Source organism: Ambystoma mexicanum, chromosome 2p (genome assembly GCF_040938575.1).
Source record: "Ambystoma mexicanum isolate Mex_15411 chromosome 2p, UKY_AmexF1_1, whole genome shotgun sequence".
NCBI classification, from domain to species: domain Eukaryota; kingdom Metazoa; phylum Chordata; class Amphibia; order Caudata; family Ambystomatidae; genus Ambystoma; species Ambystoma mexicanum.
The window spans coordinates 1,027,627,494-1,027,648,031 of record NC_090923.1 but is presented as its reverse complement, the minus strand read 5'-3'; the positions used below and the strand labels follow the sequence as shown (position 1 = coordinate 1,027,648,031).

Sequence of the window (20,538 nt, the reverse complement as noted above, 5' to 3'; positions counted from 1 at the left end):
GGCTAGAGTATCAACTCTTCCGGTTAGCAAAAGTCATCCTCGCTCACACCAGGAAGAAGGTGAACTACCAGAGTCCGAATCGGAACGAGAGAGTCTTTTTCAGATGTATCATCACCCCCCCCCCCCCAAGAGACCCGACATGGGAATCGGAAGCTGAGGTGGAAGCTCCAAGAAGCCCGGCGCAACCATCGCCACCGGATGACATCGGTTCCTTCCACGCAATGATGGGAAAAGCATGTACAGAGTTTGGCCTAGCCCCGGAGGAGGAAAAGAAAGACCGTTTCTTGTTTGATCATATGGGCAAGTGTTACGCTCACCTGGTTCCCACGGGGGCGTCGACCGGAACTGGGCCGCTGTTGTTTCCACCAGCGTGACGTGTAACGCCGAGATGACTGACTGGACTGGCCCGCTCAGCCTAGTTTGTCTGGCTCGCAAGAATATTCTTCTGCAAAGGAGAAGAGGAATTAACCACCCGTGGAATTGTCAACCCACCTTCCCCATTCCCGTTGTCTTCCCACAGATCACTCTTGATGTCCCCTCCTTAGTCTCAACTGATGGTTTGGAAGGATGAGCTCTCCATCCTGCGTCGACCGCAGGGGTGCGTTGATGACCAGTTACTTCACTGGCGTATAGGAATTAGTGAGTTCCAGTACTGACTCTAAAGTCCAATTGTTCATAAGAGTTCAAATGTCTGATCTTCACTCTATCTGATTCCTTGCAGGTTGCCGATTAATCCACTCGAAGATTTCCAAATGGGACTTGGTAAGATTCAGGTAAGTCTATTGTGGTTTTCCCCTTAGGGGCCGGGGTACGGCGATGAAGCAGAGTTGACTGTGCCGACCTGAGATGAGGTGAGGCCCCCGTGGTAAATCAGGTAAGTTTTGTGGGGGGTAACTGGTATTGTCTTTGCTTTCTCCCCTTGCTCACCTTGCTGTCTTTGTCTCCATAGGTGTCGGAGGGCGGCCGCGAGATGGAGAGAGCGTGATGGAATGCTGAAGTACCGCGAAGCAGGTGAGTTCAGCGCAGCGCCGTAGGAATGCGAAGCGATGCTTCAAAGACTTTTGTCTTTCAGTTCTGTGGCGAAATGGATCAGGATTCAGGTAAGGATTAAAGTTAAAACTCCTGTTCTAACCTTTATCCTTCTTTTCTTCTTGTTTCAGGAGTCCCAGGACTGAAGCGGGCGTGGCTGAAGACTGGAGCTGCTGAAAACACGGTGAGGGTTACGCTGCAGCAAGCAGAATAACGGGAAGCACGTGTGGCTGTCCGGGCGTGGTTTAAATAGCCTTGGAAGAAGATCCAGGTAAGTATTCTTCCGCAGCCCCACCCAAGTAACAAAATAGTCCCTTAAGTGAAATAGTCCCTACTAAGCCTCATTTGGCTTGAGTCTTCATGCAGCGTGGTCTGCCTCAGGTGAGTATGCAGCGTGGTCTGCCTCAGGTGAGTATGCAGCATGGTCTGCTTCAGGTAAGTTATCAATAATGAGCCTGGCGCCCATGGCACCAGGACTGCACCCAAACAGCCCCTAACTGGGGCTTTTGGGCATGCTCCAAGTGCCATGATGCCTGCTTCCGGGGCTGCTGGGCCTGGTCTGGTCTTCCGGGGGCAGGCATCATGACAGCAAGAGAAGGAAATCAGTGTTTTCGATCCCCATTTTAGAAGGAAATCAGTGTTTTCGATCCCCATTTTAGACCACGTCTGGCAAGAAGGGTTACGAACCATGCATCATCCGTTCTCGGAGCCAGCGATTAAAGGACGACTAGAAAAGAAGTTCAAAGCTCCGGAGTCAACTCCAAAGTGTTTATCGTCTCAACCTTCCCCGGAATCGGTCGTATCGGCAGCTGCGGCCAGGAAGGCGAGGTCACAGCATAAATGGCGACCCATTCTAGATCTGCGAGATCTCAACAAGACACTAAAGAATCTGAAGTTCAAGATGCTTACGCTTCAGGAGGTTATCCAATCTATACAACCAGAGGATTTTTTGGCGTCGTTAGGCCTGCAAGACGCCTACTTTCATATACCAATGCGTCAACGACACAGAAAATGTCTGCGGTTCGTAGTCGGACGAACCCACTATCAATTCAAAGTACTCCCATTCGGACTGAAGTCATCTCCCAGGATGTTCAAAAAATGTTTGGCTCCAGTAGCGGCTTGGCTAAGGAAAGAGGGTCATCATGTTTACCCTTATCTGGACGATTGGTTGGTAAGGGGATTGTCTCCGGCGATAGCACAAGAAAGTTTGAAAGCCCCCCTATACCTTCTGCAGCGATTAGGCTTCGCGATAAACTTCTAAAAGTCCTCCTTAACTCCCTCAAGGACCTTGGTATTTCTAGGTGCGGAGTTACAGACGCAGTCAGGATTGGTGAAACCATCCGTGGAGAGTGTTCTCAAACTACGACACAAGGCAATGGAGTGGAAAGTCAACACCAGAGTGTCAGTAAGAAAGTGCATGTCCCTGCTGGGGGCCATGGCATCATGTATCCCCTTAATAAAAAACTGTTGTCTCTTCATGAGACCGATTCAAGAATTCTTGGCGGACCGATGGTCCCAAAGTCGAGGACAATGGTCAGACAAATTGACCATCAACAACAAGCTTGTGCAAGCACTGCAGTGCTGGAGAATCTCCATGAATCTAACAAAAGGAATGTCCCTACAGGAACCAGAGTTCCAGATGACGCTGGTGACGGTGCTTCTCTGACGGGATGGGGAGCTCATCTGGAGTCCCTGCAAGTTCAAGGTCGGTGGTCATCGGAGGAGTCCACCCTTCACATCAACGTGCTGGAGTTGAGGGAGGTGCGTTGGGCCCTGAAATCCTTTCTACCACGCATAAAGGGATCAGTCGTACGGATACTGACGGACAATACAACAACAATGTTTTACCTGAGAAAACGGGGAGGTACTCGCTCCAGAACTCTCTCGACCGAAGCCCAAGAAATATGGCATTGGGCTCTCGGACAGAAGATGCATTTAGTGGCTTTCCACCTGCCAGGAGTAAAAAATGTACAGCCGGACTCTCTCAGCAGAGAAATGAATCGACTGCACAAATGGGAATTGAACGACCAACAACTAGAGAAGGTCTTCAGAGAATGGGGCTGCTCTGCCCTGGATCTCTTTGCAACGAGGGAGAACAAGAAGTGTTCGCAATACGCAAGCAGGTGGCCACAACCCGATTCACTGGGGAAAGCATTTTCCTTCCCGTGGACGGACAAGTTTCTGTATGCGTTCCCGCCGTTTCCACTCGTATGTCGGACTCTACAATGGATTCACAGATATCCATGTCATGTGATCCTGGTGGCCCCTTACTGGGCGAGACGGGCATGGTTCTCCGATCTACTTCAGTTATCTATAACAAAACCAGTGAGGTTCCAGAAGATCCCGAACCTTCTATCTCAGGACAAGGGAGCAGTTTGGCATCACAATCCGGACGGCCTCAGCCTGACGGCCTGGCTCCTGACTTCTCAGAGTTTGGGTCGCTAATAATTTAATCGGACTGTCGTCGGATTTTACAAGCGGCAAGAGCTCCGTCCACAAATGCTTTGTATGCGTGCAAGTGGAAAAGACTCTGCATGTGGTGCAGTTATCAGCCAGGCTTGCAACCGCTAAACATCATGCCAGAACAGCTTCTGCCATACTTGCTACTCTTAGCACAAAAGGGTTTGTCTTTTTCTTCGATCAAAGTTCATCTGGCAGCTATTTCGAGATTCACTCGGAAAAGACATTCAGTACCATTATTTAGTGACCGGTTAATTAAACATTTCCTGAAAGGTTTATTTCGAACTTTCCCTCCAACTAAAATGTTTCCTCCGAACTGGAGTTTTAACCTGATGTTGGCAGCGCTAATGAAGGCTCCTTTCGAACCTATGTCATCGGCATCATTACAAATTTTATCGTGGAAATTAGCCTTTCTGGTGGCTATTACCTCGACACAACAGCTTTCGGAACTACAGACGTTAGTTATTGACCCACCATACTTGAGATTTTTCAAAGATAAGGTGGTATTGGCAACCAATCCTCATTTCATACCTAAAGTTCCAACCATGTTCCACAAGCATTCTTCTATGATACTACCAACGTTCTTTCCAAGACCTTCATCTGTCGCAGAGAAAACTCTTCATACATTAGATGTGAAAAGAGCTCTGAAATTATACCTCCATCGTACTCAAAATCTTAGATGTACAAGACAACTATGTGTGACTTATGGCCCTTCGGCAAAAGGAAAAACGATCTCAAAGCAAGGACTGGCCCGCTGGGTATCGTCTACAATTGCCTTTTGCCATTCAAAAGCAGGAAAACTGCTGGAAAAATGTCCAAGAGCCCATTCGACGAGATCCACTTCGATGTCGGTGGCATTGTGGTCCGGAATTCCACTGGGAGATATCGGTCAAGCGGCATCCTGGTCGGTGCCACATACATTTACCCGACATTATTGCCTCGAGCAACAACATGCAGAGGCTATACAGATGGGACGAGCAGTCCTACGACACCCGTTTCAATAAAGGTAAGCCCTGTAGAGGGGTATATCCTTCCATCAATGTACCTTAATGTGCTGTTTTGCAGTTAATGTACTATGACTTGAAGTTCAGCCATGGCAAAATGCATGTGCGGCTATGATGATATTGGTTTACATACACACCTCCAAAATTGGGGGTACTGCTATACAATCTATTCTAAGCATGTGAATCCATGAAAGATCCAATGCTGGAGAAGGGAATAGTTTCTTACCTGTAACTCCATTTCTCCAGAATTGGTATCTTTCATGGATTCACATGTGCCCGCCGGCCTCCCCTGCATGCAAACCATATATACCCCATACTACTTTGGGGGTTAAAATCTGAAGAGAGCCGCGGGGGCAGGGCTATTTATACCACTACGTCCTATTGGCGCAGGCGTAAGCGGCCCAAAACGACATAGATAGGACACAGAAGTGTCGAAATCTTTCCTATGGAAAACACCTTTATAAATATACTGAGGGTTCCCAGCCTGACTGGGAATATTCTAAGCATGTGAATCCATGAAAGATACCAATGCTGGAGAAATGGAGTTACAGGTAAGAAACTATTCCCATCCTTGCACCACAGATTCAGAGTTTACTCTTGGGTGATAAAATTACTGCTGAGCACATTTGTCCAACAAATGACACAATTCATAAGACTAGAGAATGGAACAGTCCCTCAAAACAAGAATGAATTTCAATAGGTTTTGGGTGCATCAGATTTTGTGTGAAATTTATGGTGATTTCCAAACTTTGCATAATTGCGAATGCCTTTGGAATAAGGAGTGCGTGGAATCATTTAGAATAATCATGAAATGCGTGAAACACCTGCTTGTGGGGAATTTGGTCTCCTATTCATAATTATTGCAGATTTCATAAGTCAGTTTAGGTGTAGTTCTAAACCATTGGTGTGAGTTTGGGGACAGCATCGTAATATTCCTTCTAGGTTAATTTCTGATGTGGAAGCTTGTTATTCAATTATCAAAGCGGTTGGTTGCTGTTAAGTGGGACGTTAAAATAGTGTGAATGGGTAAATGTTAGTTCTCCGGACATATCATAAGTCCCTAATCAAAGTGTTGATTGGTAAATATATATTTAGGACTACTCATTGAGTAACAAAGGTAATAGTTGAAACCGAAAGAATGTGTTTTTTTGGTGAAAACAGTTGAGCACACTCTCATACAAAGTAAGTTTTTCTGTTGGTAGGCTATGGGGCCTAAAAGTTGTTATTGTGAACAGCTTTTCAACATTACATTAGTTATGCCTGACCAGGTCCATTTGCCCATCTGCTATATAGCTTATTTACATTCCTTCCACTAGTTGCCTTTTATATATTGTCCCACTGTTCTGGTTTTGTACAACCATAAAGGATAGTGGAAGCAGACCCTTTAGTTTGGTGGTTTATTTTATAGCACTCATTCACTGTAGAGCTCATTATGATGATTCATTACTTCTTCATAGGATATTGCTTGCCTCCTAGCCGTCTTTGTCTGATGTGTATTGTTTTTCCTTATAGTACCCCCACTTCCTGAAGAGAGATGCAAACAAACTACAGATAATGCTGCAGAGAAGAAAGCGGTACAAAAATAGGACAATTCTTGGGTACAAAACGTTGGCTGTGGGGCTCATTAACATGGCAGAGGTAAGGCGATGTTGGTGTTTTTTATTTTTATTGTTAATCTTTTGTTTTAGGTACATATGTTTGCCATTCAATCTTCTTATTGTTGCAAAAAACACAATTCTGGTTGTTAAATCATGTATAATTCTTGACAAGTTTTGTGTTATAGTTTATTAAGCGTACTGCAACAACCAGACTGGTCTCATAGTATTGACTGATCAGAGCTGATATGACAAAATGTGTACCGTTAGCATACTTATGCTGTGTACAACAAGGTCTACAGAGCTTTCCTAAACTGTGTAAGGTCGTCCCGGCTCATTAATACTAGAAACAAAGTGTACCGCAGTGCACTGGTGCAAATAGTTAAAACACTGCCACCAATATGTTTCAGTTTACGTTGTGAAACATAGCAGGTGTCTTCCATTCTCAGTTATCGTTTTGGGAGATATTTTTTAAATCTTCCTTATATGAACTTTGGTCCTAGGCCGTGCCATGCTCTGGGCTATACAAAGAGAATTAAATTCAAATATGTTTTTAGCCAGTGGAGGGAATGGATGACTAGGGTAATGTGGCCTCAGGGTTGCATATTTAATAGCAGAGTTGGTTGCAGAGTCTTCTGCTGCTGTTTGGGAAGGAGTTTTGCTGTGTGGACTCCAATTGCTGCAGTCCTCTTTCTATTTCTACTGTGCTAGTTGCTGAAAGCTTGCGCTACCTCGAGATAAGAGACTCTTTTCCTGCTCAGCCTTACCCTCCTGCTTGCTGACCCGAGTACTACCCGCTCACCCTTGCAGCACTCTCCCTTAATCTGTTTGGCCTCAGAACCGAAAGCGCCAGAGTGTTTTTCCCGCTCCTGCCATACGTTTCTATTCTCCCTCCCGAACTTTGAACGCCCCTCAAGCACGCCACCAGCAATCAAGGTACTTTCCGGATATTATCCAGCTAGCTCTCTGTGCAAGGGAGCCCGAAACTTTGGTGAGCAATGCGATCCAACCACTGTACACACAATCCTGGCAGCACCTGCTCCCATTAAAGAACTGTGGAAAACACCTTGGGCCGGACCTCCAAATCACCAACTGCAGACAGCTAGGCAGTGGCAGCCGGGAAACTGCAGGGTCTACCCTTTGATCCTGTGTACAGCTCGGTGCCTGCCACCTGTCTGCTTCCTTTTGCTTTTCGTGTAGTGAGCCAACTACCACCTGGAGTGACACCTACCTTCATTTCGGGAACACCCATAAACCACCAAACATATCACCACAAATCCACATAACACACTCCTCCCAGAGCTCCTTGCAATACTAACTGAAAACAGAGTACAATAATAATTAAGACTGGTGTCCGGGAGACTGCAGGGGCTCGCCCCTTTGATCCCTTGTACACTCGATCACCCATCCTGTTGATCTTGTGATTGCTGAAATATTACCACAGCCCCACTTGGGAATATACTGCTACCGGAGCTCCTCACAATACCAATTGAAAACAGTGAACAACAATAACCAAGACAGGTGTCTGGGAGACTGCGGGGGCTCGCCCCTTTGAGCCCGTGCACACTTGATAACTACTGTATTGATCTTGTGATTGCCGAAATTTCTTGCAGTGCCTGACTCTTAGTAAACCCTCACTGGCGCCCTGCTGTACTTGAGCTCTGAGCCACCTGCCTCTCTCGAATTCATTTACACTTCAGCTCTAGAGTCTCAAATAAGGCCCCTGTGTCCCACCCTGCTGAGACCCGCTTTTGTGCTACTGCTTGCTCCTTTTCTTCTATACAAATACAGTGAACTCTTGACCTACGATTCCTACTTTGCTTTACCCATCTGTAATCTCAGAGACAAGGCACAACATGCCAGCTGCAACATACAGTAAGACTTTGATCAACCTACCTGGTCCAAGAACCAGACAGCACAGGAAATTGGGTGCGAGTACGCTCATGCACCCCACATTGGTAACAAAGCTAACAATTGAACAAACAATGCAGAAACATAAGCCCAAAAAAGGAATACCTGTCGTCTCACCACTGAGCCCACATGGTGATCCAGCTCTTTCATCTAAACAATGCCCAAATGACCCAAAGCCACACGGAATCACATCTACAAAGAATTATACCTTACTATCGGCCCGTCCCTTTGTCTAGATGAACAAAGCACACCTAAAACTCTCTCTGACCACTATGCGAGACTCTGAACCTGAGGATAACGAGTTACCATCAAACCCCCAGTACCATTCACGGGTGCCACTAGACACGTCTGCAGCCAAAGAGTCTTATACCCAATGCAATCACCCGAGACCTCAACATGATATGCAAGATTGTTCCATTCATTCATCTACGCATGATCATGAACCTTTAAACAACATCGAAATCTCCAACCATAAGTCTTCCGCGGCTGTCTGCCCTGTTCGATCAGTTAATTCAGCCCTTGGCACGCCACACGAAGCCCCTACTGTTAGCGGAACATCCACCGTTATTCCATCCGTGGGACTACTGGCATTCGCCCCAACTAACTTCCCCTCACCAGGACATAACTAGCGGCCAACACTATACTGATTAGCTTCCCGGCAAGTTAGTAGTTTTGTTGGGAGGCAGTCTACAATTTCCTTTGAATTTCCTACATGACGTGCCACAATGTAACTCTCAAACAGAGCAAGCCATTTCGGATAATCTAGCTTTACTGGCGGAATCTGGTGCTAAATGCACTGTTGGAAGCACCTCTAGCCAGCCAGCACGCACACTTCCGCCCGGAACATCGAAAAAAGAAAGAGCTAAACTTGCTTAACTAAAATGGCTTCAATCTCACACGGCTCAGAAATCTGCAAAAGAGTCTCAACCGTTTCCTGGAAGAAATACTAAAGCTGCTTGCTTATCTCTCGATATCGCCGAGATTGAATCTCTAATGAGCAATCTGGAGAGAAGAAAAGTAGTCTTTGGCAACCTACTACAATCTAGACAACCAGATCTTCAAACTACCACAACTCCTCTAGTAAACCACTTAACATCAAGTCTGACACACAGAAGCGAAACCATGTTTAGAACCCCTCTGCAAATCAATTCACATATGAATATGAGGAATCTATCTTCATTCCGCTCCAAATAAACGAGAGGATGAAGTCGTCTCCATCAATACTGCTGCATAAAGATGACAAAGGGTTCAATCCCCCGAATGAGGACATTGATAACCCTAATCTACACAGAATATCAACAACTATGGTAGACCTGCAAAACATGCGTATTACAATGATCTCACAATCAATTATACCATTCATGAAATTACATGAAACAACAAATGACAATACTCGAGACCAAGCAACGCTACTAGCTATGATTCATTCCAAGCAGATTTACATAGAGAATTTCATAAATACTATAAACAACTGGACACAGAAGCTGAGCAGTCGCGCCTCTTGCAATCAAGGCTATTTGAGATTGTGCGAGGCGAACGGGATGAAAAACTGCAACTGACTGCTGACGACATGATTTGGCTTAAAGCTCCTATCCACAAACAGATGCCCACCGTGATTGTTAATCCTCTGTTATCTTGTCCTATACCTAAAGGAGAAACCATACCCTCATACGGACAATCACAAGTCCCACTGCCTCCCATAGACAATTTATCCATACTCCAACCAACAGTAGTCAACCCTCTAACAAACTTGGCTCAAACAACCCCTGCAGATATCTTTCAGATTTTTTCCCACAACAAAACTGCATTGACACTGCCGAAAGGGACACCAAAAAAGAAGCCCAGAAGACAAACTGGGCCAAGAGCCTTTTTGCTAACCATAAAGTCAGCTCAAGTCCAGCTAGATAACAACCAGCAAGAGATCCCCAAAAGCATTCAAACAGAAGAAAAATCCTACTAAGCCTAGAGTGCAGAAGCCTCAGTTCTCGGTAATTGATCCTCCCAAAGGTCTTTCCAAACATAACAACCATAATATAGAGGAATTACTTAACATAACCACCCACATGGACCCAGACTTTTCAGAGACGAACAAGATATCTTTCCTCTCCAGCGAATCTCCGCTAGTCGTCATTGATGAATACATCACTGACCTTTCTGGGACTCCCATCTCATATGACCTCACATGCGAGGAAATCTCAGACGTAGCTTCTGATTACTCGATGAATAAGAGCACATATACAAGATACTATCAATGGAAAGGACTATATTGAATTTGGGATTTAAATGCAATTGCACCGCAGCGAACACCCATGATGGGAAGCGAAACCAGAAAATCCCAGAAGAAGATCAATTATTGACAGGAGAAATGGCATAGACACTATAAAGTAGTCGGCGGGAGACAGTAATGTTTGTGTAATTCTCTTTTATTGCGGCTTTCAATCTTGGCACATCTTAAATCAACGTAAAACAGATTAGATTCCTTGGGGTTCCCAGCTAACTTAATTCCACTCGTTGTACAATGATCTGTCCGACTGTTATTTCTACATACCAGGTCATAGCCGAACAAATGCCAGAATACTCAAAATAAAGGTTCATGCGGCTGCTGGCGTCCGCTCCTTTAAGGCGCTCTACCGGCCGTGATAAACTATCAAAACGAAGAAAAACAGACCGCTGCCAGTCCTCACGCCTTGTGTTGCCTTCCCTCAGTCAGCCGTCCTTCTCTGCCAGACTGGGGTCTCGGGGCTCAGACGAGGTAGGGAGTCTTTCGGTGCCTGTTCCGCTTCTCACTTAAAGGCCCAACGATATTCTCCTCCGGTTTCACTCCATTCCGGCGCGGCGGCGTCAGCCACGCCACACCACGTTTCTCTCCTGCAAAAAGAGAGACCCAGTCTGAATATCTTAGCTTGGGTTTTAACCCCTGCTCTGCTCCTCCCCTCCAATTAACCCCCGCCCGTCCCAGCAACCGTTTTCCCACACCTGCAAATGGTTTTCCTCCACCCTCTCAGTCAGCCCGCCCTGTGTTACAAGGTGACTTATATTTTCTCCGTGAGGGCTTGACATAATATGGAAACACGGCTTTCAGTCTACATTGTTTTCTCTCCTTTCCGATCTCTTTGCCCCCTCCCTGATGGTGTATCTCGTGTGGTGATCTGGGACATGTAGTCTGCCTATGTGTTGGTCCTACCCGGCATACTGTGACTGGTTACAGTCGGTTCATGCTCTTTCTCCTTTCCGAAGGCTAACAGCTGAGTCTCTGGCTGGCACGTTGGTTTAACCCCCACCTGCCTGGTCTGGCTCGTAAACCCATAATTCCTCACAGGGTGTCGAGCGGCTGCCACAGCTTCCATCTCACAGACACCCACGCAATGTCGAGCTCCAAATGCTCAGACCGACACGCTCGATCAGTTTTAACCATAACTTCCTCTTCAGAACACACTTCCTACAGTGTGAGATCGGATTACAGCAAACGCCCGATCATGCGAGAATACGATAGACATCAATCAAACATATCTCACAACATGGATTTCAATTCATAACCACCACAGCAAGATTACACGATCTGGATGCTATGTTCATGGAATACCAGAATACCAGAGGGAACGTACATCTATTTAACCAATCGTCTCAATAAAGGTAAGCCCTGATTTGAAACTATGCCATATCATTTGTTTTCAAGAAACATGGTTGTCTGACACACCATGTTGCGACAGATTCCTATCTTTTCTGAACCCGGCTTTGCAACAACAAGGTAGACCGTCCTCTGGTCTCCTTACCTTGATAAAAATCGATCCAGCCAGGAGCTTAACCTCAGTGAAAATAAATGCATGGATTCAGAAAACTATTATAAAAATACAACTCGAAGACGTGAACCAACACCATCCCTCATCGACGAAAGGATGTGAGAGATTATACTCCTACGTCCCGTCCCCTTTCCTCCATACTTAAGGGACATCTCTCCGTCCTGTGGGATGGGACCGGAGCACTTTGTAAAAAGCATCCACATTTAAAAAAAAAAAATGTTCCCTTCCTCTTTCTTGTGCGGGGCCTGGCACGCGGCCGTAACCCCGCCCACCTTGGCTCCGCCCTGCGCATCGCCCATCAGTCCTTTTCTCCGCTCGTTTGGGACAGGACGCACTTGCATCCGCGGAAGATTTTCTTCCCTTTTTTCCTCTCTGGCTCTCGCTAACTGTCACGATTCTGCTCGCCTGCCTCCCAGCACCTTTACATGCGCCTATTCCTTTATTTCCTTGTTTTACCGCTGCAGTTTTGGACTAATCTAATTACATGTTCCATTCTGGATTTTGGATTAAACCAGCAGATGCATTCTGGGACATGTAAGCTGTCCAAAAGGCAGAGGGCTGGAGGAAGCATATTAAATACATTTGTTTGCAGCAAGCTACTAAGAGCTGCAGAGGGCCTGATTGCATTCACCTGCTCCTAGCTACTGCAGGCTTGGCTGCAGAGAGCTGGAGAGCACTTGATTAGAATCCACTGCTGCTACTGCTGCAGGCTACTGAAGCCAGGGCTGGACTTAATTGAACACAGCTGCCAGAGTCTGCAATCAGCTCCACCCTGCTGGCCTGCTGGCTGGGAGGGCCTTTATAAGCTCACTCTGAACAGAAGCAGTTGTCAGTCAACTGCTTTCTCTGGGAGTTTGTGCTGGTGCTCCTGTTACCAGTTTTTGACCCTTCCTGGATTTCCTTTTTTGGCCTTTTGATTCCTGTTGCTGTTGCTGTTGATGCTTGCAGCTCCCTCTCCATTCTGCTACAGCCTTTTGCCCTGTTCCTCTGGGCTTCTACCTGGTGGTTCTGCCACACTCCGCTGCCTTCGGCTCTGCTCCTCTGGGCTCCCACCTGAAGGCTCTGCCGTACTCCGGTGTCTTCCGCCCTGCTCCTCTGGGCTCCCACCTGGCGGCTCTGCCGCACTCCGCTGCCTTCCGCCCTTCTCCTCTGGGCTTCCCTGCCTGGCAGCCTTGCCACACTCCTCTGCCTTCTGCCCTGTTCCTTTGGGCTCCTTGCCTTGCTTCCTGCCTGTTCCAACTTCTGATATACTATCCTGTCCTGTACCTGGTTATTTCTTTCAAAACGGCGTTCTACTTGAATACATCTTGGTCCACTGTGGTGTCTCCACTTGAATCCGTTTTACAGTGTGACCCTGGGTTGGTCTCCGTTCAGATCAGATAAGGGAAGACTTCTGTTGCCTTCACGTAGTCCGTTGAAGTCGTACCTGCCTCAGTATATGGTCTTTCAGTTTTACCCTTGGACTGAGTACAACAGTTTCCTCGGCACGCCCAAGTCATGACGTTGCTATATGACTGTTAAGAGTAATCTGCTGGTACCTATCACAAGGGCTTTCCTTAATCCCTGGAGACCCCTTATCATATTCCAGTACACCCTTATTTCTGATCAATCCGTGTTGCCCAGTGTACTTGCTTGTCTTTGCCTTTTCTCTGTCTCTTTGTTTACAGCCTGCTCCTGTAGTTCCTGTGAATTCCTGTTTCAACTAACAGCTTGGTATGTACCTTTAATCTGTTATTTGCTAACATTGTCTCCGGAAACTCCCTTAAATCTACTTGCATACAGGGAGAGAAAGCCTCTGCCCTGTGCTCTCCGCCTAGACTTCTGAGACTAGCGATCGTGTACTAGTCTGTCTATGTCGTTCAAACTAGACTTTCCAGATTGTTCATCGTGTGTCAGACGCTTTGCGAGGGCGGATCCCCATCCTCTGTTTAGAGTGTTTGGGTCCGGATCACCGTTGGGACTCCCGTTTTTACTGCGACTCCCTTTCGGTCCAGGCACTTCAACGTCGGTTGGAGCGGTGAGAGGAGGTGTTCCAACGAACTCCCCCTTCGCATTTTCAGGCATTCATCGACGAAAAGAAGAAACGCCCGGTAAGTTCTTTACTTTTCGGAGCACCCCGGCCGGGGGATACCTTTCCAGGTTCCTCCCAGGCCGGAAGGAGCGTTGATCGCTCTGTCACCGAGGACTGCCCTGAGGTGCCCGTTGGGCCTAATAATTGTACCAGAGTTTTCTCTGAGGGTCTCCGTAAGGGGCCTGTGGATAACAGAGCATGCTCGAGGCCCCTCCTGTGGGGGCTGTTTGTAGACCCAGTTCTACTGAGTCGTGGGGTACCAGAGCTCTCTCTGAGGCCTCTCTATCGGCTTCCCTCAAGAATAAGACCGGGGTTCGCCCCGAGGCCTTGGTTGGGCTTGGTGTCACCGAACGGATAAGGCTGTTAGCGGACCTGGGTCCGAGGTCCCTCGTACAGAGGCTAAAGCTACCAACATTTCTGAGAGGCCTGACAAGGCCTTATCGGTGAAGGTTGTTTCTCACGGTTCCCGCTCTTGCGGCGATACCAGATCTGTTGAGGGGGCAAAGAAGGAAAGTTCTTCTTTTACCGGCAGTGCCGAGGTCCTTCCTGGGAAGGCTAATTTGGCAGTTGGTATGTCGCAGAAACATGCCAGGCCTCATAGTACCGGCTCTGCCGAGGTTCCTTATGTTAAGGCTAAAGTTAAGACCCCTGATCCATAGACGGGGACCCCTGCCTCACTTCCTCACGTGCCGCAGTTCCCCTCAGGCATTGACAAAATGGCGCCCGTTCCCGCCACGACAGCGGATGCCATTTTGGGTGCTACCCCTACAACTACGCCATCGGCCTCAGGTGTAGGGCTTGGTTCCGTGGGTGAACTAAAGTTCCTTGTGCGCATCCTTATCTGCCAGTTTATGATTGGAATGCCCGGATGCCCCTTACGCACAATGTTTTGATGTCTGCGGGGTCGGCACCTTTTGATTTATGTGGATACGTCGGTGGAAGAGCGGGTGTGGCACTCTTCCCCGTTGCGTCCCTGGAATTATCCTTCTCATGAGAGGCCTCCTCTGGTTCCAAAACAGTCCCTGAGGACCCCTTTTTCAGTAAATTTCAAACGCTCATGCATACCGACCCCATGAGGGAATATTTCAAAGGGCTTTTTAGGGAGATATGCCCGCCCGCACCTCTGGCTCCACCCGTTCCTCTGGTGGTTCAGCCGGCGCCTCCCTTGCCTACGGTGCCTTCCCCGACTCTTCCACCTTTGCCACCATTGTCCCCCGTGGAGAAGGCAGTGCCCGACACGGCTCAACAGGATCCTGACCTGTCGGATGACGCGCAAGGCTACCAGGACAACAAGGACCTTCCCCACTCTATTAGAGTTTTTCATGACCGGGTACTGGACATGATGTGCTTCTTAGATGTTCCGGTGCCCGAGGCACCCGCTCCGCAGGAGGGCGTGCTTTCTGGGGCGTTCACCCTGTCTCCTTTGGAGCGTACCAGCCTGTTCTTGCAGAAGGACGTTCTGACCGAGGTCCGCAGGGTCTGGCAAAAGCCACACTGGACTTTTCGTCAATAAGAAAATTGATGCGCGATACAGGCTGCATTCTTCAGAAGAGGTGGCCCTGTCGTCTTGTCCCCCCCCCACCTCCACAGTGGTGGCTGCGGCCACTTTGCAGTCCAGGCCTGCAGCATCCTATTCCACGACGGCTCTGGGAAAGGAGGATAAGCTCCTTGACTCCCTTGGGAGACATTTTTTCGCCAATTCGGCCTTGCAGCTCAGGCAGGCCAATGCCAAACTGGTGTTCGCGGGGGCTAATATGCGGATGTGGAAATGTCTGTCGGAGTTTGAGGAGTTCATCCCGGTCAAGAATCTGGAAGACTTTAAAGTGGGATTATCCGATGCCAGGGTCTTGGCCCAGGATCTCCTGGAGGCTGCGGCTCATCACGTAGACACCTCGGCTCGGGCCTTATGCTGGGGGTTGATGGCTCACGACAGGGGTGGCTGCATGCCACTAAATTCTCAAAAGAAGTGCAGGGCAAGGTGTTGGACCTTCTGTTCGATGGTAAGGAGCTCTTTCATTCTACAAAAGATGTAGAGCTCACCAAGACGAAGGATAGCACTCCGACAGCTAAGTCCTTATTGGTCCTTGTTAAGACCCCTTTCAAAACCCAGAGACCGTTGTTGCAAAGCCGACCCTCCTCTGGGTTTAGGGGCTTCCTAGACCGGAAATCTCGCAGAGTGGATACCCCTTCGGGGGAATAACCGCCGTAGGTAACAACAGACTCGGTTTTTCTCCCGCTCCTCAGCCTTCTCCTCAGGTTGAGGTGGCAACACCACCGAAAAAACTTCCAAAGGAGGGTTCTCCACGCTCGCACGAGACCCCGGTGGGAGGAAGCATTGCGTCTCATTGGGAGGCATGGCAGACCATCACCGAAGACAGATGGGTCTTGTCAGACGCTCGGGCGGGCTTCCGCTTACCCCTACCCCACCCTTCAACCCTCCTTTTCAGCTGTCGGGCTCGCCCTCCCTCAAAGCCGAGGTTCAGAAACTTCTGGACCTCAGAGCTGTGGAACCTGTTCTCCTCGGATAACGAGGGGAGGGCTTCTACTCCTGGCTGTTTACGGTGCCCAAACCCAACCAGGCTGGCCTGCGCACCATCCTAGACCTTTCCCAGTTCAATCTTTTCCTACCCCAAATAAATTCAAGAAGATCACGCCCAGCCAGATACGGTCCTCCTTGCAGAGGGGCGATTGGCTCAGTGTTGTGGATCTTCAGGATGCGTACATGCATATTCTGATTTGGAATCCACACCGGAGATATCTCCGTTTCTCTTTGGGAGAGCAGCACTTCCAGTTTCGAGTGCTTACTTTTGGCCTCAGCTCTGCGCCGCATGTCTTCACGAAGATGTCTGTGATTGCGGCCTACCTTCGTCTGCAGGGTATCCCTGTGTATCTGTATTTGAACGACTGGCTCTTACGCAGTCCTTGCCCGTTGAAAGCAGCAGGCAATCTTCAGTCTCTCCTTCAGCTTCTGTTCCATCTTGGGCTGTCCGTGAACTGGCGGAAATCTTCCATGACGGTCTCACAGGACTTGATTTTCCTGGGTTTTCGCTGGAACACGATCGACTGCAGAGAGTACCTGACCGGGGACAGGATGTCGGATCTGTTAGCCATGTGTCAGATGTTTGTGCAGTCGGACAGCATGTCGGCCTGGTGGTTCCAGAGGCTTTCAGGGCCTCATGGCCTCGTGCGTGTTGGCTCTTCCTCTTACTCGCCTCAAGATGAGGCGGACTCAGATGGCTCTTCGGAGTTCTTGGCGTCAAGCTGTGGACCCGGACTCCAAGCTGATAATGATTCTGGTTTCCATGAGAGTGTACCTGGAATGGTGGTCATCTCTCAGCAACCTGTCGGTGGGTGCAGGGTTTCAGGACCCATCCCCTACGGTGACGATCACTACGCACTCCTCCCTCCTGGGGTGGGGTGCGACGTTAGATCCTCTTCCGGTCTCGGATCTCTGGTCGCCTTAGGACAGGCTCCGCCACATAAATCATTTAGAGCTTCTGGCGATCTTCCTAGCCCTCAGAGCGTTCAGACCGATCATAGCCAACAAGGTGGTCCGTGTATGCACAGACAATGTGGTGTCGATGTATTAAATCAACAAGCAAGGGGGAACCAAGTCTCCCCCTTCGTGGATCTGTCCATCCAGATTTGGGAGTGGGCTGTGCTTCATGGTGTTTGGCTGCTTGCCGTGCACATCCCGGGCCAGCTGAATGTCACAGCGGATGCCCTCAGCCGGCGGACAGTGGTCAGCTATGATTGGGAGTTGAAGGCGGAGGTCCTCTCATGGATTTTCTTGCATTGGGGCACACCGGAGGCGGACCTCTTCGCTACGGCGGTAAACAAGAAGCTTCCTCAGTATGCCTCCAGAGGGGGGGCTGGGAGCCTCCTCTCTGGGGGATGCTCTCGAGATCCCATGGCACAACATGAGAGTTTACGCCTTCCCGCTCCTGCATCTAGTTCACCAAGCAATTTGCAAGCTGAAGAGCTCGGTGAACTGTTCCCTTCTACTCATAGCCCCGTGGTGGCCAGCCAGGTTTTGGTTCTCAGAACTTTAACACCTGTCGGTGTTTCCGCCGATCAGGTTGCCAGTGACTCCCGATCCTCTTCACCAGGGGGAACAGCAGCTGTGGCACCCCTCCCCACAACCGCTCAGCTTGGCGGCATGGTGCCTGAGTTCAAGTCTTTAGAACACCTTAACTTGTCTGCGGATAACATGCGTATTATCCAGGCAGCCAGGAAACCCTCAACTATATCCCAATACAGAAGTAAATGGCTCAGGTTCTGTCATTGGTGTTCGGAAAAACAGTTGGACCCAAGGGGGGGCTACGATTGACACAGTGCTGTCCTTCGTATCCTTCTTAGCAGAGTCGGGTGTTCATGTTCTGTCATGCAGAACTTACCTTTCAGCGATCTCTGCTTACCTTTTTACGGACCAATGCTCTTACTCTTTGTGTAATCCAGTGGTTAAGAGGCATTTTGCAGGCTTGACATGCTTCTACCCTCCAATTCGTAGTCCGTACCCGCTGTGGGATCTGAATGTAGTCCCGACGGCGTTGTGCCATAAGCCTTTTGAACCGATGGCCACGGTGGACCTCAAGTACCTATCCTGGAAAGTGTCCTTTTTGGTCGCCGTTACATCAGCGAGGCGGGTGAGTGAGCTCCAGGCCTTGTCGGAGGAGGACCCCTTTTTGGTCTTTCACAAAGATAAAGTAGTCCTATGGACAAATCCTGCTTTCCTGCCGAAGGTGGTATCTGAGTTCCATCTGAATCAGTCGATCTCCCTGCCAGTCTTTTTTCCGAACCCTGCCTCAGAGGCAGAAAGGGTTCTGCATTGTCTTGATGTCAGGAGGGCTCTGAAGTTCTATCTGGACAGAACATCCGAGCTTAGGAGCTCTTCTCAACTATTTTTGCCTTTTGGTAACCCTCAGGGTAAGCAGGCATCTAAGGCGACTATTTCCCGGTGGATCGCCTCCTGCATTATGGAGTCTTTCACCGTCCAAGGGCGGAAGCCTCCTAGGGGTATTCATGCACACCTGGTGCGGGGCAAGGCAGCCGCGGTTGCTTTTCATAAATATGTCCCCTGGGAGTCCATCGCTAGGGCAGCTACTTGGGCCTCCCCATCTGCTTTTTGTAAGCATTATTGTCTTGACATGAGCTCAAGAGCTGATGCTCAGTTTGGTCAGGCTGTGCTGAAGAACCTTTTTCAGTAGGGGTATTTCCATCCACCCGTAGTTCCTGTTAGGAGTGCTTGGGAATCTCCCATAAGTATGGAGGAAAGGGGACGGGACGTAGGAGTATAACCAGGTTACTCACCGTAGTGACCACCTTGCTCGTAGTCCATAGTCCCCTTTCCTCCATACACCCGCCCGCCGTCCCCTCTAATAAGGTTCCTCTGTTATTGCTAATAGGTCTCTGACCTGGCGATAGAAAAGGACTGATGGGCGATGCGCGGGGCGGAGCCAAGGTGGGTAGGGTTACAGCCGCGTGCCGGGTCCCGCGCAAGAAAGAGAGGAAGGACACATTTTTGAAAAACATTTCTGGATGCTTTTTACAAAGTGCTCCGGTCCCGTCCCACAGGACGGAGAGATGTCCCACAAGTATGGAGGAAAGGGGACTATGGTCTAGGAGTAAGCTGGTCACTATGGTGAGTAACCTGGTTAATTTCAATCATGTATGTATACTGGAATCCAGTCGCAATCAATGACAACACCTTCCTTGACGGAGTATTCATGACAATTGATGACTTATTTTACAGACATCAGTCAATTGAATTCATGATTTGTGGAGATCCAAATATACATCTGCATGCATCCAATGGCCAATTGCTTGACCAAAAAGATTTTTCGAAGGAATTGTCCTCAGACGTATTCCTTATCTTTGATGGATCACTTCCAGCTTGCTGGCCTCGGAAAATATTTTCAGTAGAGGGCGCTGCACCTCGACGTCCCTTGAGTCAGTGTCCTTCGACAGCCTCCGTATCGGCACCAACGTCATCATGCGTATAAATAGACTTGCGCAGCGTCCGTTGCTCAGTTCTGTTTTTCCGCGCTTCGTGGGCCTCGGAATCTTGTTGCTCAGTTCGTTACTCAAAGTATATTATACTTATTCCTCGAGTATTTCTTACTCGCTTCGATGGCTTCCTCATCTGAACTGTCGACACCACGGTCCGGTTTCAAAAAGTGTCGAGATTGTGGAAAGAAAATGTCGTTGACGGATCCTCACAGGATCTGTTTGTGGTGCCTGGGATCGGAGCATCAGTGTTCAGAATGCGAGGACTGCATGTCCATGAAGGGGAAAGCCTTGAAGGAGCGTAAGGGGAAGCTCGAAAGAGGTAAGACTCTTAAAACTTCTAAAACTCCTTTGAAAGTTTCCTCGGCAGAGTCGAAACATTCGTCTCCTCGCCGTCACGGTAAACATTCTCGTTCGAGGTCTCGAAGTAGTTCCCATCACTCTTCGAGATCCAGACTTTCAAATGAGAGGCGTTGAAGATCTCACTCTTCGTCGTCTTCTGTTTCCCCTGAAAGGGTCACCTGCCCCACAAAACATAGCTCTCCAGCCAAGTGGGAGGAATTCCGAAAAAGGATGCTTAGCGTCTTCGAGAAGCGGCCTCGACCCCCCTCGGAGACGGCAAAAGGTGATACCCTGAGTGAAAGACACCGAAATGTTGAAAC

General features: G+C 48.7%; 1 protein-coding gene across 5 annotated transcripts in view; it reads left to right on the top strand.

Moving 5' to 3' along the window:
• The window catches only part of PACS1 (phosphofurin acidic cluster sorting protein 1), a 2,791,059-nt gene that overhangs the window by 507,696 nt on the left and 2,262,825 nt on the right, over positions 1–20,538 (top strand). For all 5 annotated transcript variants that reach the window (XM_069644890.1, XM_069644889.1, XM_069644887.1 and 2 more), the window contains exon 4: positions 6,006–6,131. In XM_069644890.1, coding sequence (XP_069500991.1) covers positions 6,006–6,131 — 126 coding nt within the window. The remainder of the gene's footprint in view (positions 1–6,005; positions 6,132–20,538) is intronic.